Below are 23,913 nucleotides of genomic sequence, written 5' to 3'. Positions count from 1 at the left end.
AAACGAATTGCATTTCTCTTCACACACTCTCATCTGACAGGAGCCTGAAGGATGTGCACATCACGAGTAGGAAGGGTGGTTTGTACTTGCAGTCTTCTAAAGCTACAATTTGATCATGCTGTGCAAGGAAAAAGCTGCAAATTCTGTGAAGAAACTAGCCTAGCTAATAAAAACATTATGTTTGGAAATGATTTTATTGGAAAATGACTGAAATACTGTATTCATGTTTTTTCAAAGCACCATGTTAGAATACATTAGAGCACATATACAATACTTATACAAAAATTTATAAGAGTCGACAACAAAAAAAGAAAACAATACAGCTGCCAATAAAAAATACAATAAAAATACAAACAATACAGCTGCCATGAAAGGTATCTGAAATAAATAAAATCTGAAAATTAATAAGAATATAATTCTTTCAATTACAAGGACATCCTGTTTTTAAATACAAAATGAGTTAGTTTTAAATACACAAATTAAACTCTGTGATCTTAGTTTAGGGGGTAAGTTATTCCAATCCATCGGAGCCTTCTAGCTAAAAGCTTTCCTTCCAATCTCATAATATACTCAATGAACCTTAAAATATCTTTGCTCAGACGGTCTAAAGAATATCCTGTATTTTGTTCTGATAAGTGCTTTTAAATAAGTAGAACTTGTTTAATTAATTTAATAAGTAGAAATCAGAATAAGTTGACATAGATTGTTGTAAGTCACGTCTAGGGCTGTCAGCTGAGTTAGATACGTTCCCATGAATTATACCACCATAGCCCAAGAGATTTTAGACTTTAGACCAGAGGCTCTTGCATGGTCAGTGATTAAATTAGGCTTCAAACAGGGAGCGTGAAGCCTGGCTGAGTGATCCCACAGATACAGAGCTGCAGAAGGGGTGAGAGATGAGCGCTGCACGCACGCCTGTCTCTGCTGTCTCGTGATGTCCCTTCTCTGTTTCCTGGTTTCCTGCTCTTCGAATGCCGTCTTGTAACGCTGAACCTGAACACGATCCCCTAGCCCTCTCTTCACTTGTCTGCTGCCCGCCCCAGGAAGGAGCAGATCTCATGCCTGAGCAGGGTTCCCTTCGGGAAGCCTGGTTCCACCTCGACCACAGCGACCCCCTCGTGAACCGCCTCCTTAAGGAGATGTCCTTCAGGACATAGAGGGTATAGGACTACTTGTACTGATGCCCAAGATTGTAAGCACCCAAAAAATGGGAGATTTGGTTTGAACAATGACTTGCCTAACTTTCTCTTAACTCACGTCTCTAGTATGATGGCTTACACACACCCCTGGATCGTGCAGAAGGAGAAGACTAATAACCTAGAGTTCTCCTTATCTCCATGTCCAGATATTCAAAAGCACATTGAAAAAAGTCAGCCCTGCAGACATCTTCAGAAGCAGTGAAGGAGAACCAATGGCCACAAGTGGAAACTATGTAAGAGTGCATTCAAAGCTGAGACCAGGAGATGATTCTGTACACAAAGAGTGGTGGGAGCCTGGAACAAGCTAGCCAGCTATGTTGCTGAAACCATGATGCCATTACACTGATGGCTTTCAAGAAAAGGTTGGGCAAGACCAATGGATTAGTGGCCAGCTCTGTGACCTTGGCCCCCCTACAAACAGCACAAACGATAAAACCCACCTCATTCATATATGTTGCATTTGTGCGTTTGTGCTGCTTTTGTTTCCGAGATATAGTGCCTTGTTTTTCGGGTGACATTGACCCCCAGTGACCCCGGTCAAGTAATCGGTTTCTCTTTGTCTCCTTCCTAAATAAACATGCGCACCAAGGGACATGTAAAGATTCGACCCGCCTCTCGAGCAAAGGATTTAAAAAGGCTTGAATCTGCAACTTTATGAACAACAAGACCACTTTTGCACTTTTTCTGCAAAGCACATTCGTCAACGTGAAAACGAACCAGGATGTTTTTTTAAGGGGCACTATGTACAAAGTTGACACAGGTAGTTCATAGCACATTGGAAAGTCTACCATCTCACACATGCCGGCCGCGACAATATTGGAAAAAACAATTTGTATCTTCACATGTCATAAGTGAACATATATCTTAGTTCTTTAATAAACTGTCATTTTCCACGTGTTTGTATTTACAAGGTTCCTATGGGCAATCAGTCCTTGATGTTGCATACAGCGTGAGGGCACACCTTGACCTCTGAAAACACACATTTGACGGCCTTTGTTAGATCGTCATATTTCTCCCAGGTGAAGTTGTGTCTTTTGCAGTGTGCGTAAGGATCCCGAACATGTTTGCTTGTCCAGATCCCTGAAGTTGTCTCCCCCACCCAACAAACAACGCAACGATAAAACCCACTGTAGTCGTTAGTGCTGCGTTTGTGTTGCTTTCGTTTCTGGTAATCATGTGACTGCAAGCCCAGGTGACTGCAAGCCCAGGTGACTACAAGGAAGTTTACAGGTACCAACACACTCGGTACTTTAATTCCTGGACGTGATGAAAACGAGTCTGTCTGGTCGGGTGGGGTGGATGTTTTACATTTCAGTATTGTGCCTTCTTTTTCTGGCTGACAGGCTCAGAAAACACACTGCACCCTTTGTTTTCATCACCTCCAGGAATTAAAGTACCGAGTGTGCTGGTACTTGTAAAGTTCCTTGTAGATAGTCACCAGGAAAAACAAGGTGCTATATCTTGGAAACGAAAGCAGCACAAACGCAGCACTCAGGAATGAGGTGGGCTTCATTGTTTGTGCTGTTCTGTAGGGGGGGGGGCAACTTCACTGAGTTCACACCTACTGGTAGTTATCAAAAACTAATTAAAAACTCTGCAGCAACAAAAATGTGTTCCTTCGTACATAATAAAGATAAATATGTTCGTAAATGTAATGGGTCAAGAAAGATGATTTGACAACACCTGAAGTACTTACTCTGTTGACATAAATATACTGTGAATCCAGTATCATTTTTGTCACATTTGACAGTGGGACTAGTTATTTCCACTTCCCTGTCTTCAGGCCCAAGCTGTAAATAAATGCTCTGTGTTCTATTAGCCATCAAAACACATATAAAGATAAATATTTTTTTATTATTATTTTGTAACTTCCTGGCTGTCCCCTCCCACACAGAAGGTGGAGGAGGGGGGCATGAGGGATGCGGGAAGTGAAGAAAATGGATTTTTTGTGCCTCAGTGACTCAGCAACATCCCCTTTGAAAAGACGCCGGCTGCAGATTCCGACTCACTCAGCGGAGGGTGAGGAGAGCCCTTCAGTGCGGAGATGTTAAGGCTGCTGTTGCCGGCGCTGTCCCTGTTGGGTCTCCTGGGGGTCTCACCGCCTGTGACCGGCCTTCCCAACGGAGCCCCCACTTCAGCCTGTGAGAGCATGATGCCTCGTCATCAAGGGGTCCAGCCACAGCCTACCCCGCCACCCTACACCATCCGAGTCAGCACCAGAACCAGCACAGCGGGCCAGCCGGTCCAAGGTAAACTCCCAGCATTCCTCCTCCGCGCAAAGGAAATACCAGGAATACTGCTTAGTGTCTCGTCTCCGGAGTCAATTAGAAATCACTTCGGCTCATCTCTGCCACTATATGAAAATAAGTTAAATGAAGTGGTTGTCTTTTTCATTTCCAAGATGATTTAAGCAAGGTGATGGAAAGCTGTGTAAACGAGCTCATTTTTTAAGCTGACCTGAAGTAACAGACAGAAGATGATGGAAGTGGTTCTAATTAAAGGAAATTAAGTAAGGTGACTCCCGTGCAATTTGTTTGCGTTGCACCAGACATCAGTGAGAGGGTTTCATATTTTCATAGAATAATTTTGAAATTTGCCCCACTTTATGAGTGTATTAAATCATTGTAATCTCCCGATTGGATATCAGAGGTTTGATATTATCATAACTCAGTGAAATCCATTTCAGAGATACAGATCAGTGGGAGAATCAATAGAAAATATAAGATCAGATTTTTATCATCCATTTTTCGTCGGTTTTGTTCTTCAAGGACAAAAAAGATTTGAGTTGGAAAGTTTAATGTACCTGCATTAGGGCTAAGTACGAAGCCTCCCTCCCCTCTCCCTTTAGAGCAAGTGTTTTTTACAGTGGGTTTCGAAGTGCCCTCGAGCCATGGCAAGCCTCCAGGAGTAATGTTCTGGGGAACGATTTTGGACAATAGCTCTGAACAGTAAAGGAGATAAAGGGATGACAACTGTTAGATGATAAAGATACACATATGTATTCTCATCCATACAGACACGTTTTGAATCGGTTGATGTCTTGGTCAGGTCTAAAACATGACTCCATCCGTGTTCTAACCACTCCTAGCAATTCGGGATCGCTGGGGAGCCAGAGCCCATCCCAGCCAGCAATGGGCAGGAGGCAGGATCCACCCTGCACAGAACGCCAGTCCGTCACAGGGCACACACAAAGACACAGACCAGGGCAAATTTTCCAAGAAGCCAGTTAACCTACTGGTATGTCTTTGGACTACGGGAGGAAGCCCACGCTCCCACACACGGCGAACATACAACTTACTCACAAATAGTGACGCAGGACCAGAAGTGAAGGCAGCAATGCACAGCACTGTACCGCCATGTCACCCCTGTTAAAACATTTGTTCACTAAAACCAGAGAAGTCTCTTAATGCCCTCTTACTCAAGGCACTTTCGTTCCTGAATCTAGGTCAGGGACGTTAAGAAACTCTAAAAACCCATCACATGAAGTAGATTCACTGCCAGTGAGATTTAATGAAATAAAAAATTATGCAGTAAAATTTGAATATTGACTTGAAGCAATAATCATGAAAAAAGGTTTTTATGTTTAATTAGCTTAAGATATAATCAAACATGGGCCTTTAAAATCAACATCATCATGGAGGACCTATAGATTCCCCTATGGCAAACCCATGAGTCTGTGTGAAAGATGTAAGAATCCGTCTGTCATATCCCTGGGGAATGCAGTTAGTAGGATAGAACGTGCCGTTCTTCAGAACAGGCACAGGCTACTTGTCACTCTGGAATCTGTACACTTTTTTACAGAGCCTTGTGTCTTGAAGGAACTCTTTTGTAACAAAGGCATGGTGGTATAGACCGGCTCAGTCAGCAAATGTGTATACATTTACCACTTTCCCTGTGGTAAAGTCACACCTTCCTGAAGCATGACGCTGTTCTAAAAAAAACCTTTCACTAATGTTCAATAAAAGCATTTATAGCACATCTTTTAGGACACACGTGTTGATCAGCCTTTGTCTGGGGGGACATACTCAGAGCAGCTCCGCTATTTAACAGGTAAATGGATAAAAACAAGTTTCTGCTTACGCAGCACCCAGAGGTCAGCATTAGCTCCTCCCTTACGGAACCAGACAAACTACAGCTGCCCTCCAGGTTTCTGCAAGGGACAGTGACGCTGTACAGTGCGTCTCTGTGGTTATCTTTCCTGGCCTGCTTCCTCTGCCTGACTGACTCGGCTGCGAATGTCTCGCCTCTGTGCTTTCAGTAACAATCCTGGGTCCGGACTATGCAGGCGTCCTCCTGGAGGCTCGGTCGGGATCGGACACCCGTGCCCTGGGGAGCTGGCAGACTCCTCCTTCCAACACCAAATTTCTAACGGTGGGTGACATCTGCACAAACACGCCGCTGTACATCTAGGCTGTCAAATGCACATACAGCACAGAGGCTCAGGAGGGATAGCAACAACCGAGAGGCTTTCATCCCAGCTGCTCGAACCCATAACCTTTCCCGACGTCATTCCCTGAAAGCTGCGCTAATCCTACATGAATCCGTCTTTCTCTCCATTGTGTTTCACGCTCCCCTCCTCCACCCTCCGCAGACGCCCCCGGGTCGCTCCTCACTCCACGGGGGTCCCAGTCTCCTCGTCCTCTGGCCAGGGGGCTGGACCTCACTCTTGGTGGTCAAGCCGAGTCCAACTCTACCTAAGCACTCCTTAAACATCCTCAAACGCACCTCCATGCTGGGCGTCGTAATTCCTTGTGGACTATGTCGTGCGAAAGCGGGTTCAGTCTCATTTCCATTGTCCTCCGCCCCGGCCCTGGCCCGCTGTGTGATTTGGGACCCGATGTGTTGTGTGTTTCGCAGTGCTCAGGGAATCAACAAGGCGCGATCACCCACAGCAACACCAACATCAAGAACAACTCCACTGTCTACACCTGGATCACGCCCAGTGGGCCCAGCTCCATCTTCTTCATGTGAGAGCCGCCTACTTCACCCGCCCTGAAACAGATCACACAGAACGCAGGGCGGGCCGAGGTTTACAGCATGCTGAAAGGTTAAAAGACAGGAGACGAAGCATAATGTTTAAGCCATCTAGTCTAGATGTGTGGGGAGGCAAGATTCACACACTCGTCTGTAGTTCATTCTTTTTCTGCCTGTTCTCCGCAGCGCGTACTCTGATGCCCTTCCCTTCCTTACGTTACAAATATTTGTTTTTTCACATGTGCAAGAGCTCAACAGTGTCCTCCGAAACATAATTATCTTTCGAGGACTCTCCGTAGTACTTGTAAAAACTGCTCACACTACAGTGCAGCTCTGAGAGGTAAACTTAAGGAGAAGCATTAGCCCAATAAATCTTCATTTATCGATTTTAATTTAAAATTTTTTTAATGCTTTAAAATTGTTTTTCAGGGCAACCGTAGCACAGCAAAGAACGGTCTACTGGCTGAACGTGAAGTCGGAACCACTGACCATCAGTGAGTCGTCTTTGCCTGTTTACTCTTTGACAGTTAACCCTTGCCTTGCCGAGCACCACACAAACACAGGTCTTGCTCTCAGTCCAGTGCGGAGCCGGGGTTTCGTGTACAGGGGTCTTGGTGGAAGGTGCTCATTAGGTCTCTCAGATATTTTCTGGCGAGTCTGGCGGGGAATTGCGTATTTTCAGTTTCAAGCGGGGTCCACCTTTGTTCTACCGCTGAACCCCAAATCTGAGTGTCATCCCTCAGGCACACCATATTCCAGAACATGATTCTGGAAAATGCTGACTCCTCAGTTTACATCACACCTCTCTGGCCATGCCAGCAACCTCCATGCCAGTGAACAAATATCCCGTGGCTTAATATGAGCCCAGCACCATCTTCAAAATCCACCACTAAACATTCCGGGTGTCTAAAGAGTAATTTCACTTTTTATGCATTTAAATTCACTAAGGAGCCAAGACAGTCCTGAGCTGCAGGGCAAGACAAACACAGAAGTGGAAATACACTGTATGGTTTTTACCAATAAAATCCCACTTGGGGAAATGAGACCAGGGTGACAATACCTAAAACATCGTGTAATGCGTACATATCAAATACCAGGTTTCTTCAAAAAGTTAAATAAGTAATTTTCTTTAACCTCTGACCATTCTACCGCATTCCCTGTTTCCCCTGTAACATTACATGTTTTAAGGACCTGTCAAAGCATCTTGCCTTTCAAAGCACAGAGCACTAAGATCGACTCATGAGAAAGGAGACTGCATGTCACTACTCTGGGACGCATTTTAAGTAAACGACCCGTGTCCAGTGAGGAATGAGCAGAACTGCTCACTGGGGTTCTCCTCTTCTCGTCCAGCAGGTGGGGTGTCTTTGGAGGGGGGCGCCAGTCCCGTGGCCGTGGCTGGGGGGCTCCTGTTCCTCCTGCCCAGCCTTCTGCTGACACTGCTGTACTCCAGCTAGAAACACAGAGCTCTGGCGGCCAAGAGGAGAGGAGGCCCCCTGTCTCTCCCAGGGATCGTGATGGAAAGAGCAGCTCATCTCCTGAGCCTAGAACAGGTTGCTCATCTGTGAGGTTTAGCTGCAGTTGATTCCCCCAGGCTTTGAGTTCTGTCTCAGATTCTTTCTAATAATGGCCTTTTCTAAATATTTTTTACTGATTAGTTATCTCAGTTTAGTTTTATAGGATTTTAAAAAATATATTTTTTTTTTAAGTCCACTCAGGTGCTTTCAAAATAAAATGTCACTTAAGCTTTGAGTCATTTTACAAAATTACTTCAAATGTACTGCTATTAACACTTTAATAAAGATATTAAACCATTCGAATGCTCCACAAAGTATTTTTTTGTAATAGCGCATTACAACCATAAGAAAAGTAATAAAATGAACCTGAACAAAGTTGCCGTCTCGTACAACACAATTACTTCCTCCTGGGTTCCCCTTCACCATGAGCTAAAACAATCTCAGCCTGGAACACGGTTCACTGTAGTGCACAGATCCAGGCAGAACTGAGTCATTACCTGCTGTATATATTAACATTTACAGTGAAGCAATATGAAGCTGTTCGTGTGTGTGAAGTGGAGATGTAAATGTCTAATACTACAAAGAAATAAAGGCATTTTCATTGACCTTTGGTACATTTGGGAAAACATCAACGGTTAATACATCTTCACTTTTTCCTATATAATAATCATTGAAGAGAAATTGAATCCATATAACCTCAAGATACTAAAATTTCAGAGAACGCCAGACAAGACCTGTGCAGTACATGCCACATTTCTTAACTGATTACACTAAATGTGAACAAAAAAAATTAGAACACCAGTCATGACTGGGCTCTCGACCATGTCTCCATGACTGCACAGGGACCTGCACGAAAGACCATGATAAACTTCGACATTCCAGCCTGCCACAGCCATTTACCTTTTGTCACATGATCGTCTCTTCAGTGGCTTTTGGGAAAGTGGGCACTGATGATGTCACTGCCAGCATGCAGCTGCCTGTGATGTCACGGAAGCCGCAGTTTAACAAGAAGCTGAGAAGATCCCGTTGGACTAATAAATGGGCAGCTCTCTGCCCATTGTGAACTATCCTTTAGGGTGCCCTGGTCACAGCTGGCTAGTGACACTCCTCAAGCTCGATCAAAACCCTGTGGACACGTTCCTGTATTAAAAACAACTCCACTGATCCAGAATGGAGAAGCATGTGTAAGAACCCTCTCCCAGAGATCAGATGTGTGATCAATAGAATTTTATTAATGTACAATAGGTCCAGAAAATCAAACATCCGATTTGCAGCTGGTGTTGCAGAGCTCGGAGCCTTCAGTGAATGTTTTCTAAACCCTGTTGGGAGAAAAGGAAATTAATTTCAGGAGATGCCAGTCACAGAGTTCAAGACAGGCTACACTCAAATAGTTTAAGTAAATCATTTTCTACATTTTATACTAAATCCATGTTTTAGTATAAGCTACATGTGCCTCTTTTTCTTAAGCTCTTTTACAAAATGAGTTTGTGATTGTGCCTTTACATTTTTAAAACTTTGAAATAGTTATAGTATAAGGTAATTCTCTGACAACATCTACATCTACACTTTGCATGTCAGTATGTTTCTGGATGGTTTGTGCATTCACTAAATACATAACAGCATTTAGTTGTGTTTTTCCCCCCACAAAAGTGTTTTTCCAAGAAACCTAACACATCCAGGCTTAATCCCTGGAGCATGTTCTTTAATAAGTGCACCACCAAACATCCAACTTCAGTGGTCAGTTATTTTTTTCTTCAAAGGGCATTTTGTACCCTACAAATGAATTAAAATCCCTCACCTTGGATTTGTGATACACACCCACACCTGACACGCGCTTGTCCCTCTCCATCAGGTACCACTGGTAGGGGTACCGGGCAGTTCGCTTTTCCTGCGAGCAGAACAGGGGGACAGTTGAGTGTCGACTGGAGAAACGTGCTGGCAAGCGGCGCCTGCTAAACCCACTCCAAACACACGATACAGTCCTGGGTTGTGCTGAAAAGTGATATTTTCTGCTCCAGTGTTTTCCCCTCCAGACTATTTCCAAGGGCCCCTGGTGGCTGCTGGTTTTCCTCTTAACTGAGTTCTCAGTTACCCCAGTGAATCCTTACTCAACTCTTGCTTACAAACAGAACAATTCAGGGTGCGAAGGGCACGTCTGGGCAGGTCAAAGCCAACCTGGACAGACACTACGGGCCAAGGACAAAGGGGACGCCCCAGGTGTGATGTTAGGAGTGTCTAAGCTCTGCAGCAAATCACTTTATTATGGGCCATATACAATTTCTTGCGTTAGGAATTTGTCTTTTGTGTGAGACACACAGACAGGGAGAGAAGCTGGGGGTCAGAGTGCAGGGTCAGCCATTGTACAGCACCCCTGGAGCAGCTGGGGTTAAGGGCCTTGCTCAGGGGCCCAATGGAGTAGGATTCCTCTGCCGGCCGCGGGATACGAACCGACAACCTTCCAGCCACAGGCGCAGATCCTGAGCCACAGAGCCACCACACCGCCCCTGGATGGCACTCTGACAGCTACACTCGTCAAGCCCTGGGACCCATCGCCCTTCTCTTTCGGACAAGACAACATTCCAGCAGGACAGGGGACTCCTGCTGCTCACGTAACAGCTGCTCTCCTGGGAGACGCGACTGACAGCCACGCTGGGGCTCCACACAGCCCTGAACCGTGACTTTCACAGGAGACCCCACACTGCAGACCAGCCCCGATGATGGTAAATGCTAATCAACATGATGACTACCAGTGCACCTGCTACAACAGAGACCGCAAATTTTCATGACCTGAGAGTTTGGCACCGTTAGACATTTCTTTAGATGACCAGTATACTACACCTCAACCTGAAATTCAGATTAGAAATGTTATTTCGAATGCAAACGCTTTATTACCAACACCACACTCACGCACATCTTCAATGTAACAGAGTGCAGCATTGGAGAAGCGTTGATACCTGTAGATTTGCCATAACCCAAACGCACTGCAAAAGCCAGACAGATCGACCTCACCTTTCCGCCGTTCGTCCACTTGTGAATCTGAGCCGTCGCCATCCCAGGAACCATCAGACAAGCGGTCATGATGGCAAAGCCGGGCAAAATTTCGTACCACATAATGACTTGCTTGATGAAATATCAAAGCTTTCGCGTTATTTCATGAAGAAAACGCTATTTAATCACCTCCCTCTCGCTCCGCCGTCCTCCAGTGGGTCACTGCAAAACACTTCCGACAAACTCCATCACTTCCGGAAGAAGAAACGACGGTCAAAGTAAAAAAGGGCGCCGAGCGACGAGTAGCGCCGCCTGCTGGTTAGGAGTTTTGCTGCAAAGTACTGCTGCTCTTCCAGCTGCTCAATTAACTTCTATAATGTTACAGTTGTTAATACTCGGCCGTTTTTTGTGTGTGTATTTGTTGGTTGTAGCAAATAATATGTTTTTAAAGAAGCTTTTTTAAGATTGTTTTTTTTTTCCCGAGCTAATACACAAATGACACTAAACTGTGACAATGGATACTCCTTTCTAGCTATGCTATGAGGTTCCCGGTCGGACAAAACCACGACCTGTTGGTCTGAACTGCAAGCAGCATAAACATGAAGGAAATTGAATAAACGAGTTTTGTTGGCACGGCACGTTACAGGGGAGCTGCCAAAGCATTTGTGCGAAACAGAAGGTTAGTACTAATATTAGCACTGGGGACAAATTAAGATACAGTTCAGTGTAATAACGCAGAGTTGATCTTTGATTATAGTTTATATTGTGTAATACAAGCCTGCAGCTCCCTCGCTCCCTGCTTTGGGAATTGGGGAATAATTTTTGGGAATAATATCTGGGAATAAGTTTTTCTTCTAAGCGAGCTCGCAGGCTTGCGTGTCTTTCCACTTGTAGTGGGTGTGTGCCGGGTGTCACCCACTGTCCCTCGGGCTGTGACAGGTCTGATTGCCCGTGCTCTCCCAGCAGGATGGAGATTGTGTTTTCAGAGGAGTATGGCGTGTATTTTAGGGCTCTCGATTACGGGGAAGCAGTTTTGTGTTTATAACACGGGTGAGCAGAAAAAAATATTCTCTCTGTCGACCTGCCTCTCAGCTGACGAGTGAGCACAAAGCTTGTCATTGCTGACAGTCCAGGGTTTTTTTTTCTGTCTTTAATGAGGATATGCGACTTCTGAAAAAATATTCTACAGGGTTATAATCTTTTATAATCGGGGGAGGTAACAGTACGTTTTTTTTTTAAATTTCATTGCTACTAGGTCCACTAGGTGTGATTTTATTCTGTATTGTTGCTGCAAGGATTGTCCTTGTGGATGTACTGTAGAGGTCTACGATGCGAATTTAGTCTCTAATATACTCGAGAATCGGATGAATCAGATCGTGTTTCTGAATTGCGCGTTGCTTTTCGCTTAAACGCACTTTATGCACATATCGAATAACAGTTATGCATATGCAGCGCTTGGTCTTTTCGTTGCCGCTCCCAGACTAAGTCAGGTATCCCCCCGAATAAACTCTCCAGGAGATTTACAGCTCCGTGTTTCAGGCGGGAGTATTCAAAACCCCTTCAGGAGGGGAGGGGGGTGAGGGGGGATTCCAAAATATCGCGAGATCCTGGCATCGCCGGAGTTTTCCCGCAGACGAAGGCCCTTCTGATATCGCGATACCCTGTGACGGTCGGCGATTACCAGCCAATCAGGGCGAAGTCTCGCTTGTTGCCACAAGGAAAAAAAAAAAGAGAGAGAAGAAATCCCAAAACACAAAGTTGAGAGGATCGCCGACCGCAGGGGTAGGGGGTTAAGGCCGGCCCACCTGTTTCGCGACTGAAAAACCGGGGTTGCTGCCCGTCATGAAGGAGGACAAGGAGAACGCCCGGCCGAAGGAGAGGAAAGCGGAGCTGAGGTGCGAGGAGCCCGAGAGGGCGGAGAAGCCGAGCAGGGAGAAGAAGGAGATGATGACAAAGGTAGGACCCGGTCGCGGTGGGCAGGGCAGGGAGGCCTCAGCGCGGTGTGGTGGGTCTGGGCTGCACATCGGGGGCTGTCCGGGGGCCGGAGAAAACACATCGCCGTCCGCCCTGCCGAGCCGAGCCGAGCTGCGCGGCGCAAAAGCGTCCAAGTTTGAGCCGCCGGCCGGGGACGCGAGAGTCGCCGAAAGTTAGGTCGCCGGAGCCCAGCGGCGATTCCGGTGACCCCGACATGCCCCCTGTCTGGGTGTTTCATGCCCGTCTCTCTCTCTTTCTCTCTCTCTCGGCCGCTGCCGTGTGCTTGTTCGCCCTAGGAGCGGTGGGTGTCCCGGCGGCAGAAGCGCCACTTTCTCCAGTTAACTTTAAAAATAAATAAATAAATGTGAATCGTGATAAGTCTCGGATCTTGGACGTCGCGGAGTCCCGCTTCCGATGTGTCACTGGCGAGTGTTGACTCTGCCCGCACCCAGGGCTGTGACAGGCGGGGTGTCACTCCTGGCCCTGGGAGATCAACAGATAAACACGTGTTAAATGTGTCCTGATTCTTTTAGATCCGCTGGTTGAGCAGTCTAGACCTGGAAGACAGCTGTCAGGCCGTTCATGTTGTCGCTGCAAGAAAGATCTCTTGTGCACCTGTATTGATCGAGAGACCTCTTCAGATGGCAGATGTGGCCGTGTCTTGGGAAACATTGAGGCTGAGTGGTAGATGGCTGGGTGCACTGTACACCGTGATTTTAAAAGTCCTCCTCGTGTTTGAATGAAATGAGCTGTGTTCTCTGTAATAAACATTTGTAAACTTTTTTTTAACAAAATCAAAAACATCTGCACATTTAGTGACAGATTCGGAGGGGATCAGTCTAAGCCAGAAAGGGGAGACCAGGGTACGCAAAACCTGCTTTTACTCCTGAAAAGTCGGAAAGGCAGCTGTGTGGCACGGTGGCCAGGTTTCTGAATTTGTCACTCGACTGGTTGTGTTCTGTATTAATAGTTGCAGATGTCTGTTGTTTTAGATAAAGGTGTCGCACACCAAAATTAGTTGGAAAGAAATAAAAGGCTGACGTTCATCAGAGTAATAATTTCTCCCGAAGTTTAAAAATGTAAGTTTAAAAAAAAACTTTGCACAAGCTCTCCCGATTCAGTTAGGGTGAAGAGGAGGGTTCTGGCCACGAGGTCGAACGGCCTCTTGTTAGTTACAGGGAGGAGTGTAACCCTGCTGATGAACAGGGCTGTGTGGTGGAGTCGGGACACTGCGCTTGTGTGCGCCAGGGCCTGGTCAGCTCTGCAGCTCTGCCTCCTCGACCTCTCCCTGCCCCTGCTCCGTCAGAGCTAGACTCAAGTCCCTCTTCTTTAGAAGGGCCTGTGTTTAACTGGCTCTGTGTGCTCTGGTGTCCCTGCTGAACTCCACACCCCCTTCTGCCGTCTCCTCTCGTTGTGCACTTTCAATGCGTATGGACTTTGTGTATTTTTTGGTTTTATCGTTGTTTTGAAAAGCGCTTTGAGAAGCCCTTTTAAAGGCGCTGCATGAGATGAAAGGTCAAGGCGTCTTCCCTGCTGAAAAGAGAAGAAAAGCAACGCAACGTTTCGGCTGTGGGGCCTTCTTCAGGAGTGGCAGGAGGAAGACTCGGAGAAGGCTCCAGAGCCGAAACACTGTGTTGCTTTTCTGCATGGAATGAACCTCTACTTGTTCCTTTGCAGCCTGTGCATGCTGACAGGGCTCCCTACTGTACTTAAAAGTAGGGAGGTGGCACCGGGCGGAGCGGTGGCTCTGTGGCTCAGGATCTGCGCCTGTGGCTGGAAGGTTGGCGGTTCGAATCCCACGGGCGGCAGAGGAATCCTACTCCGTTGGGCCCCTGAGCAAGGCCCTTAACCCCAACTGCTCCAGGGGCGCTGTACAATGGCTGACCCTGCGCTCTGACCCCAAGCTTCTCTCCCTGTCTGTGTGTCTCATGGAGAGCAAGCTGGGGTCTGCGAAAAGGACAAATTCCCTATACAAGAAATTGTGTATGGCCAATAAAGTGATCTTATCTTAAAATAAAAGATTATTGTTATCGGATCATATGGAAGATTATGTTGTTGTTCTTGTTGTTACAGATCGTCCTTCGCCGACTCCCTCCCAGCCTGACCAAGGAGCAGCTGGAGGAGCAGCTGCAGCCCCTGCCGGAGGTGGATTACCTGGAGTTCTTCGCCAACGACACCAGGTAGCGCAGCCGGACCCCGCGGGAGAGCCGCGCGGCGCCTGGAGACTCGCACACCGCTGTTGGGTTTGTTCCTGACTGGCAAGCAGCTACACAGCTGAGCCCCTACTCCACAGACAGGGTTAATTCAAACTGTTTGACTGCTGTCACATGTTAAAGATGTTGGGGCCCTCCAACACGTGGACTGTTATTATTTAATAAATAATCAGCAGGGGAAAAAACTCGGCCATTGCTGCCTCGAAGAGCTGGGGCCCGTGGCTCAGTTTTGGATTTGGGGCGCTGTCTGCGTGGAGCTTGCATGTTCTCCCTGAGTTTGTGTGGGTTTCGTCACGCACAGTCCAAAAGACAGACTGGTAGGTGAATTGGCTTTTGGGAAAATTGGTGTGTGTGTGTGTCCCGCAGTGGACTGGCGTCCTGTCCAGGGTGGATCCAGCCTTGTGCCTGTTGCTTGCTGGGATAGGCGGACAGAAAATGGATGGCTGGAAAAAGTCAGGCATCTTGTTAGTGAACTCATTCAGCTGGTGTCTGGCTGTCTGTCCCAGGACTGGGAACTCTGGCCTTACGGCGCTGCGTGACCAGGCCAGGAGTAAGAGGCACAGCACCTCTGCTGAGCCCGCTGAAATTGGAGAATCGTGGTGCAACTCTACACAATGCTGCTAATTTAAGACCTTTTCTGCATGAATTGTTTCCACGTATGCACTTGGGTTTGTGTCCGTGTGGTGTGACTGAGGACTGTGCTGACTCGCGCCATGACCACACATGAGGTCAGTAAATCGGAGTCTGAATGTACAGCTGAGCAAAGAAGACTTCGGGTCTGATGGATGTAAAGACGCTGCCTTGGACGGCTTTGTATAAAATGAACTGTAACGTATTGATGCAGTGTTGTTTATCTGTAAACCTGCGTGTAAAATAATTATTTTGTTCTGTGCAGTTTGTTTCCCCACCTTTTCTCAAGAGCCTACATCAATTTCAAGAACCAAGAAGACATTATGCTTTTCAGGGACCGGTTTGATGGTTATGTTTTCATTGATAACAAAGGTACAGCCTCTTCCTAGTTTGATCGGTCTTTTTTTTTTTAAAAAAAGTCAAACAACTAACAAGCATTGGGATTGTAACATTGTGATTTTATTTCTGGGAAAAAGGTCAGGAGTACCCAGCAATTGTTGAGTTTGCACCTTTTCAGAAGATCGCCAAAAAGAAATCTAAGAAAAAGGACGCTAAGGCTGGTACAATTGAAGAAGGTAAAGATTTCAAAAACTATTAACTTAACATTAGAGCCTTACAGTGTTTCTTTAAGTGATGGCCTTGTTTAGAAGGTGTTTTGATTCATATATAATGCACTGCAGTTTGGAAATCCCTCAGCCGTTATTAAACTGCAGCAACTCTAAATATTATTAGAATGACCTTACAGTGTTCATTAAACCATAACGAATTAACTTCTTCAGCTTTTTCCCTTTGTGGTTTTCAAAGATTCGGACTACAGGAAGTTCTTGGAGCATTACAACGGAGATGAGGAAAAGCTGACATCTACACCGGAGACGCTGCTGGAAGAAATAGAGGCCAAGACGAAAGAGTTAGTAGGTGTGTAAGTCAGAAATGAGTTTGTGTGAGGTCGATTGTTAAAGTATCTTCCTTTTTTTTCTTCCCCAGTTTTTCTAACCAGCGCACAGGAGTAAAAATGAGCCTAGAACGATTGATTCGTTGAGAAGCGGGTGGGATATTTGATTCTTTTTCACTGTTTTGTTTTTATTCCTCCAGCTAAGAAGACGACTCCGCTCTTGGATTTCCTGAAGAACAAGCAGGTAAAGTGGGCCCTGTGGCTTCGGACGCTTCGCTCCGGCGGCGCCGTTCCGGCCTCGGTTAACGCCCGGCTTTGGCTCCCGGCAGAGAATGAGGGAGGAGAAGAGGGAGGAGAGGAGGAGGAGGGAGCTGGAGCGCAAGCGCCTGCGTGACGAAGAGCGCCGGAAGTGGAGGGAGGAGGACAGGAGGAAGCGCAAGGAGGTGGAGAGGCACAAGAAGGGGGACAAGAGCTACGACAAGGAGCGGGACAAGTCCAAGGAGGAGCCGAAGATCAAGGTAACGGAAGAATCGCTGCCGTTTGCCCTCCCAGCCGGTCGCGAAGCTGCAGCTGAAACCATTCCCTGCGGCTTCCTGGTGTCATTACTGGGAGCTGTCTGCTGGATTTTTTTTCTCTTCAGTTTATTTTTATATAGCGCCTTTCACAACAAGGCTGCCCCCAAGGCGCTTGACAAAGCAAGTGACCGTACAGGTTGTGAATACAGAACAGGAAAAACCAGAGGACAACGGAGGAGAGGAATCAAAAACTCCTCTGTAAGGAGAAACAAAACCTCTGGGGGTCCAAGGTCAACTGGCTGCCCAACCCCTTTTGGCATGCTAACATTATATAATTAAAAAAAGGAATAAATGAACGCTGGTATTAATCCATCCGTCATGTCTTCTGTATGTCAGTACTCCATACAGATCTCTGTAGACCAGCAAAATCCTCCTAAACGGTAGCTGTATCCACGATGTCTCTCTTGGATCCGTGGTAGTGATGCAGCATCCAACTCAGATGGTGCCCAGCCCGGGCGCCATCCGGACATGTGGAGAGGAGAGTAGGATAGTCGGGTCAGAACAGATGTATCTACCTGGTGGGCCCACACAGAGACACACAGTGGCATGTACAGCAGCACCAGCAGCCATGGCTGCAGCAGGCTATGGTGTAAGGTGTGAGTAGGCTAGGCTGAAGTTAAAGGTTTTCAATCTGGATTTGAATATGTTGGTGTAAAGTGTTGTGACCTCGGTATCGGGAACATGCTGCGCTACGAGATGTGTTGTCACCCCTCAACACCTCCACTCTTCCCAGCTCCTGAGGAAGCCGGAAAAGGGGGATGATGCAGACCTGGAGAAGCCAAAGGAGAAGGTGAAGAAATCGGAGAAGGAGAAGATAAAGGAGGACCGGTCGTCTTTGTCTGGGGGTGACCTTAAAAAACGCCCCAACGTCGGGGTGCACGAGGACAGAGGAAGAAAGTGAGTGCGTAGGGTGTGGAAGTGGTTTCCTGGGACCGTTCAGTCCTGCTGTTTTTTTTGGTTGAAATATTCCTTCATTTCAACTCTCTTTAATGCACATACTTGGAGCGAACACACGTGGCGGAATAAAGTGCGATCTGCTGCGCGCCGGGCACTGCTGTCAGCCTCTGCTCCCCGTCCGCTGCTGCAGGTCGGAGGAGGACGGCCGCAGGGACTACCGGGAGCGGGACCTGGACAGGGAGCGGGAGCGCAGGCAGCGGGAGAAGGAGCGCCTGCGGCGGCAGGACGAGGAGCGCCGGCGGAGGAGGGACCGGCAGGAGGCGGAGCCCGGGTACCGGCGCTGGGAGGAGGAGGGCAGGAGGGAGAAGGACCACGCCTGGGAGAAGAGGAGGGCCGAGAGCGCGGCCGCCCGGGAGGACAAGAAGGACGAGCCCGCGAAGAGAGACCGGCTGCGCAACAAGGTGCGTGTTTTGTGTCAGACGAGCTCAGCCAGGGCACAGTACGAAAAGCCAAAGCATGCCGGACCAAGCGAACCTGAAGTGACCCAACAATGTGTCGGCATTGTGTCGCAGGGACTTTCCTTCTGGTCTCGGTCGACAACTAAATCTGGGAAAGGGTGAAGAGCTTCCTGGAACGCTGGTGGTTTGTCTCCATGGCAGTGGGCACTAAAGGGGTCGGGGCCATCGTGTAAGGACATATGAACCTGCCCAGATAATATTTAATTTTAATAATAATGTTTCTTTATTAGCCCTATACAATTTCTTGCATTAGGAATTCGTCTTTTCGCATACCCCAGCTTTTTCTCCATGGAGACACAGACACACAGACAGGGAGAGAAGCTGGGGGTCAGAGCGCAGGGTCTGCCATTGTACGGCACCCCTGGAGCAGTTGGGGTTAAGGGCCTTGCTCAGGGGCCCAACGGAGTAGGATTCCTCTGCCGGCCGCGGGATTTGAACCGGCAACCTTCCAGCCACAGGCGCAGATCCTGAGCCACAGAGCCACCGCTCCTCCCTTTACTCAGGGCCTATTTAATTCCTTGCTCTGACTGATCGTTAACGGGCTGGTAGTTCTGGAAAGCCCGGAGTGGTTATTTCTAGTCCGGTTAGGAGCTGTGTAGCCCCAGGTGTCTGGAAGCGGCGGGTGGTTATGTGCGTCTCTGTTCCGGCAGGACCGGCCCGCGATCCAGCTGTACCAGCCTGGTGCCAGGAGCCGCACCCGCGTGGCCACGACTGGGGACGCGCCGGCCGAAACCGACGCCAGGACCGCCCAGGAGAAGGGGGAAGAGTGAGGGCCCGACTGCGCAGGGGGCGGAGGGGCAGTGCAGCCCGCGGCCCGGCCTCAGCAGATCCGCTCCTCCCCTCCCACCGCCGGGGGACGGCGGGGCAGCGTTGCTTTTCAGTCCGGTTGCCTTCTAGTGCCTGAATGAGACGCTTTAGTTTTGTTTGAGGGAAGAGGGGGGAAAAAAAAGAAAGAGGGGGGGGGGGGCGCGAGGCTCCCCGAATGTTAAACGAGCTCAGCCAGGGCACAGTACGAAAAGCCAAAGCACGCAGGACCAAGCGAACCTGAAGTGACCTTACAGAGGCACAGAGCCCTACATGCTGCCCCGTGCAGCAGCAGCAGCAGCAGCACGCGGCTCTCGCGCTGTGTTCAGAAGGCTTGCACCCTTTAATAGTTTGCAGCTGTCGCATACACACCCAAAACCCGAGAATATCAACATACTGCCTAGAACATCCTACTTTCTTACCGGGACTTGTGTTCTTAATTCATTCTTTGCAGAACAGCATCTAGTGTCCATTGCATTGTGTTTTGTTTTTTTCCCGAAGCCTGGATAATTACGTCTCGGAGTAATGTTGTTTGTTGTTCATCATTTCTAAAACCTGCGCTGAACAATTCGGCCGTTCAGTTCACTTGTTATATTTTGGTTCCAAATAAATCTTCTTAAGATGGCCTAATGTATTTCCTCCCATTTTCAGTTTTTACACTGAGATTCGTTTAGCCAGAGCTGCTGTGAAAACGCACTTTGTGTTCAGCCAGCACCCAGTTGCTCTTCAAGGCGACTGTGGGCAATACAGCTTCTATCTCCTAGTGGCCTTCCACATTTCTGCATGTGAGGCGTGTTCATCCCCTGAATGTGATCATCTCCCTCAATAAAGCTGTTCTGTGGAGATCAACGGTGTTTAAGCTCATTGTTTCCCCATCCTCTAACATCTTTTAAAATATTGAGTGCGCTCACTTCCCTTTCTGATATGTGCTATTTTTATTTTTTAATGCACTTGTCGTGACTTTTTTTAAAGAGATGAACAAGAAACATCAAATAAAAGTAATTTAATTGTTGATGTCTTCTTTGTTGCTTACCTTTCCCAAGGTTTTTATCATAAATATTGTTTTGTTGTGGTTTGAGTGTGGTAAATCAATTCATTATTATGATGTAAATCGTAGTTCTGCTAATCTAATTGAGGTGGAATGTAGCATTTTTATAATGTTAAATTGCTTTATTAATACGCTGCACTGCAAACTATATACGTCGCTAGTCTGTATCGTGAAAGCGACATCTGCCTCACGATGCTGGTGATAGGTGCTTGTTAAATGTATTTTTTTAAATCAGTGTAATATGATGTTTAAATTACAGGGACTGATTTTTTTATGGCAACTCTAAAACACGTGTAAATTAATCCAAAAGGCAAACTCATACATTCTAACCATTGTAAACGAGTGTAAAAAGCTAGTTTTATTCTTAATTACTTAGGTGTGGGCTGTATTTTTTAGGTTGAAGTTACACATTCATTGTGTAGATCACTGTGGGGTCTTTAGTGCTGAAAAAAGTTATAGAAATATAATTATCGTCCATTATCCTACATAAGGTGAGTTATTACGGAAGTACTCCGATTGAAGGCATTTCTCGGAGCCACTGGGGGGCGCTCTATGTTGAAAGCCACCCCTCCTCCAAGCAGCAGACGTAAACTTTGACCTTTCCCAGCGTTCTCTCTCTCTGACAACCGCCATTGTGGTGATAGGATTGTGAATTCACAATGGTAAGGAAAAATCTTTAAACATCCTACTTAATAGCAAAGTAAAGACTGCAATCGGTAGCTCAGATGCGAAATGTACTTGCTAACGTTTCCGACAGCCTGGATATTGAGGTGTAGGCAGGCCAGCAAGACCCTTGATGGAGGATTCTGGACGGACGGTTCCTCTCCGTTTTGGAAGGGATAGCCGCTGTGTAAACGTGACATTCACAGCATGTATTTGTGTTCACCGTCAATGCGTGATCTCACTGCGTAAGGAGGGTAATTACTGTTACTAGAGGGAAAAAAAATAACTTTTTTTCGGGAAACGGTGGCGAACCCAGCTAGCCCTAGCAGAAGCATCGGGGTGGTGAACCGTGATGGGCGCTGTGTAAGGCGAAGTTTACAGGTTGTCGAGAGTGTGAACGGACTGGTGCTCTCCCTCTCAAGAATGAAAACTGCGGTCATTTCCCACGTTGAGCTCTCCTAGTGAATCCGGCAGGTTGAGCTCCTGGGACGTGGCTGCGATACTCCCGATCGGTCTGCACCGTGACCCAGTGTTTGTTTTTGTAGCGATGTGATTAGAAACTTAACAGAGACAATTCGTGAGCATCATGAAGCGTCTTCACGCGTCGTGGCCTGACACACAGTTGGCCTGGGGGCCCCGTTGAGTTTGAAAGGACTTCGGGGAACTTGCTTCGTGGGAGACTGGGGTGGCACCACGCCGTGCGCGTCCGGGCGTGCGTGGAGTGGGGATTCAGTTTCTGGGAAGGGGGTCACTTGCCCGGTACTCGCTCCGGTGGGGTGATCGGAGGGGTTGCCTGACGACATAATCGTAACGTCCGCTGCCCGACGTCTCTTTCACAGTCATCCCACAAGACCTTCAGGATCAAGCGCTTCCTCGCCAAGAAGCAGAAGCAGAACAGGCCGATCCCGCAGTGGATCCGCATGAAGACCGGCAACAAGATCAGGTGAGCCGGAGGGGTCGCAGTGAGCAGAAAGAGCGTTTCCTGGTCGCTGACCTAAAGTCTGAAGCCGTCAGACAGATAATTGAAGGTCTTGAAGATAACTGTGTGCACGCCAGGCTGTTATTATTGATGTCAGCAGAAGTGCTCTTAAGTCCCACATTTCATTCGCGTCCACCTTGTTGAGGTTTCTACAGCAGGATGCAATTACAGTGCTTCATTCTGTGGGAGTACTGCCATTAACCTGCTGAGAGCGAGGTCCTGCCGCAGTCGTCTTCAGCGCCGGCACTCTGGTTGCCGGCGGTGAGTGTTCTGTAGCAGGTACACAGTGACACTTCAGGGGGAAGGAAATCCGATTTCTTTCATAGAGCGTGTGTGTACTGTTTGTCTACACAGTGCATCACTTTTGTGTCGTAAAGGGTGATGTTTAAAATTGTGTTGCTTACATGTTGGTCAGAGTTGGGGGGTGGAAATAAATTCTCGTGTGTTATCTTAATGATGTAACTCAACAGCTTGGGGGTATGTTGGACAGGTGATATAATTCATCCCTCCTCCCAGCCTAGCGAGATTTTATCATTAAAGTGTAGCTGGTGCACTCCTTAAATTGACATTTTGCACCTTAACTGGGTTTTGATGGGATACGGAATATTTATAAATTACTAACCTTAATTATTTATACACCTTTGATCTGTTGGCTGTCTCACTACACCACAGGTGAAAGCATGTAAAAAATACATGTCAATATGAATGTCTGTGTACTCTGGGATTAGTGACCAGCACTGCCTGTAAACTCTGCCTTGAGGGGCTGAAGAGGGAAAGCTCTGGCTGCAAAAAGCAGCTCTCCATGGCTGTAGTCACATCAGTTTCCCTTCGGGATCAATAAAGTCTTATCTATCTAGTCAGCAGACGTTTGGTGATTTTTGATTTTGAATTGCAAGGAATGATTGTACTGGCACAACCTAGACCTGTCACTCCAGGTGCTCAGTAAAACCATGTGCCACCACTACCGTGGTCATATCTCAAGCACCCGAGAGAGAGAGACATTTCCTGACACTAGCGAGCTTAAGACAACTGCTGATCAGTTTGAACCAAGAAGAGAGAAGAGCTGAGGATTGAAGTCATGTTTTGTAGGTACAACTCCAAGAGGAGACACTGGAGGAGGACCAAGCTGGGCCTGTAAGCCAGCGGTTGAGCTCGAAGCCCTGCACCCTGCCGGCAGTCCTGCTGGATGGAGGTCAGGAGAGAAGCCACGTCACCAGGAACAGCTGTCGCTCTCTTTTGTACAGATTCTACCCATGTTCATGTGTGCGCAATAAAAACCAGCACTCGGTGAAGGAATAAGTGTCCGTTGTGTTTTGTGGCTCAAGGATGGGTCATTTGCAGAAGCAGCGTGTTGACTGAAGAACTGGGCCTCTAGAACTGCTCTGTAACCCATGTACACCGGTCAGATCCTGGTTTCTCTGTGCAGTTTAAAGCTGTGGTCTTTCTAAAGTGCTGCACGTACCACAAATTAGGATGTTGGGAAAGGACATTATGCTTTTAACAGTTGCAGCGAATTACATTAGTGTACAATTTAACAGTTGGGGTTTCTTTGCTAAAACATTCTTGATGCAATGTCGGTTGAGACTGTGCATTGTTTTTCTTTAGAGCTTTTGCTGGTTTGCCAACCCCAACGACGGTGACCTTCACAACACATCTGTATTAATATCCAGATCCGTTTTGGGAGGACCTGAGGATACTGGACAGATGTGAAACTTTGATTTTAATATTTAACGGGATGAAATGAATATTCAAATCGGGCACAGGGGGAGGTCTGCTGTGACGTATGTGAAGCAACCCGTGTGGACCTGAGACAGTAGTGACTGTGGTTCCTGTTGCTGGGCAGCTGTCTCGTAGCTCTTGGGTCCTGGTTTGTTTCTAGATGGGTGCCTGCTGTGTGGAGTTTGCATGTTCCCGTGTTTGTGTAGGTTTCCTACAAATGATACGTTTCCTGCCAAGTTCATCAGGCTGCCTGTGCTGCTCTGTCTCTGAAGAGTTACTGGTGTCCCGGGGCAGGATCCTGCTGGGACCCAGGGGTTTCCATGACG

The 23,913-nt window shown here is 47.4% G+C and overlaps 4 protein-coding genes and 1 non-coding gene across 6 annotated transcripts; 4 read left to right on the top strand and 1 right to left on the bottom strand.

The window, feature by feature from the left end:
- Positions 1 to 3,155: 3,155 nt before the first annotated feature.
- On the top strand, positions 3,156 to 7,986 carry LOC148654103 (putative defense protein Hdd11). 2 transcript variants are annotated; one of them, XM_088597374.1, is made up of 5 exons: positions 3,156 to 3,448; positions 5,458 to 5,570; positions 6,057 to 6,166; positions 6,603 to 6,667; positions 7,527 to 7,986. In XM_088597374.1, exons 1-5 carry the CDS (start codon positions 3,244 to 3,246, stop codon positions 7,625 to 7,627), a joined length of 594 nt encoding a protein of 197 aa, XP_088453500.1. In that variant the 5' UTR covers positions 3,156 to 3,243; the 3' UTR covers positions 7,628 to 7,986. The 2 variants fall into 2 exon arrangements, with proteins under 2 accessions (XP_088453500.1, XP_088453499.1); XM_088597373.1 differs by having other exon boundaries at positions 7,524 to 7,986.
- Positions 7,987 to 8,899: 913 nt separating this feature from the next.
- ndufa1 (NADH:ubiquinone oxidoreductase subunit A1) lies at positions 8,900 to 10,929 on the bottom strand. The gene is made up of 3 exons (XM_088597379.1): positions 10,697 to 10,929; positions 9,486 to 9,575; positions 8,900 to 9,006 (listed from the first exon to the last, which is right to left on the bottom strand). Exons 1-3 carry the CDS (start codon positions 10,796 to 10,798, stop codon positions 8,986 to 8,988), a joined length of 213 nt encoding a protein of 70 aa, XP_088453505.1. The 5' UTR covers positions 10,799 to 10,929; the 3' UTR covers positions 8,900 to 8,985.
- Positions 10,930 to 12,377: 1,448 nt separating this feature from the next.
- Positions 12,378 to 20,190, top strand: upf3b (UPF3B regulator of nonsense mediated mRNA decay). The gene is made up of 10 exons (XM_088597349.1): positions 12,378 to 12,631; positions 14,723 to 14,829; positions 15,758 to 15,864; positions 15,969 to 16,067; positions 16,297 to 16,407; positions 16,585 to 16,628; positions 16,714 to 16,902; positions 17,693 to 17,856; positions 18,047 to 18,317; positions 19,025 to 20,190. The coding sequence occupies exons 1-10, from the start codon at positions 12,518 to 12,520 to the stop codon at positions 19,142 to 19,144; spliced, it is 1,326 nt and encodes a 441-aa protein (XP_088453475.1). The 5' UTR covers positions 12,378 to 12,517; the 3' UTR covers positions 19,145 to 20,190.
- Positions 20,191 to 20,745: 555 nt separating this feature from the next.
- On the top strand, positions 20,746 to 23,167 carry rpl39 (ribosomal protein L39). Its single transcript, XM_088597380.1, has 3 exons — positions 20,746 to 20,888; positions 21,729 to 21,832; positions 22,958 to 23,167. The coding sequence occupies exons 1-3, from the start codon at positions 20,886 to 20,888 to the stop codon at positions 23,004 to 23,006; spliced, it is 156 nt and encodes a 51-aa protein (XP_088453506.1). The 5' UTR covers positions 20,746 to 20,885; the 3' UTR covers positions 23,007 to 23,167.
- Positions 22,020 to 22,155, top strand: LOC148654100 (small nucleolar RNA SNORA69). The gene has a single exon (XR_015925012.1). It is a non-coding gene; the product is annotated as a small nucleolar RNA SNORA69 (small nucleolar RNA).
- Positions 23,168 to 23,913: the final 746 nt, after the last annotated feature.

The sequence above is a fragment of the Lepisosteus platostomus genome, chromosome 10 (genome assembly GCF_059453375.1).
Source record: "Lepisosteus platostomus isolate fLepPlt1 chromosome 10, fLepPlt1.hap1, whole genome shotgun sequence".
Taxonomy (NCBI): Eukaryota; Metazoa; Chordata; class Actinopteri; order Semionotiformes; family Lepisosteidae; genus Lepisosteus; species Lepisosteus platostomus.
Note: the sequence above shows the minus strand (reverse complement) of the source record. Positions and strands in the feature narration are given on the sequence as shown.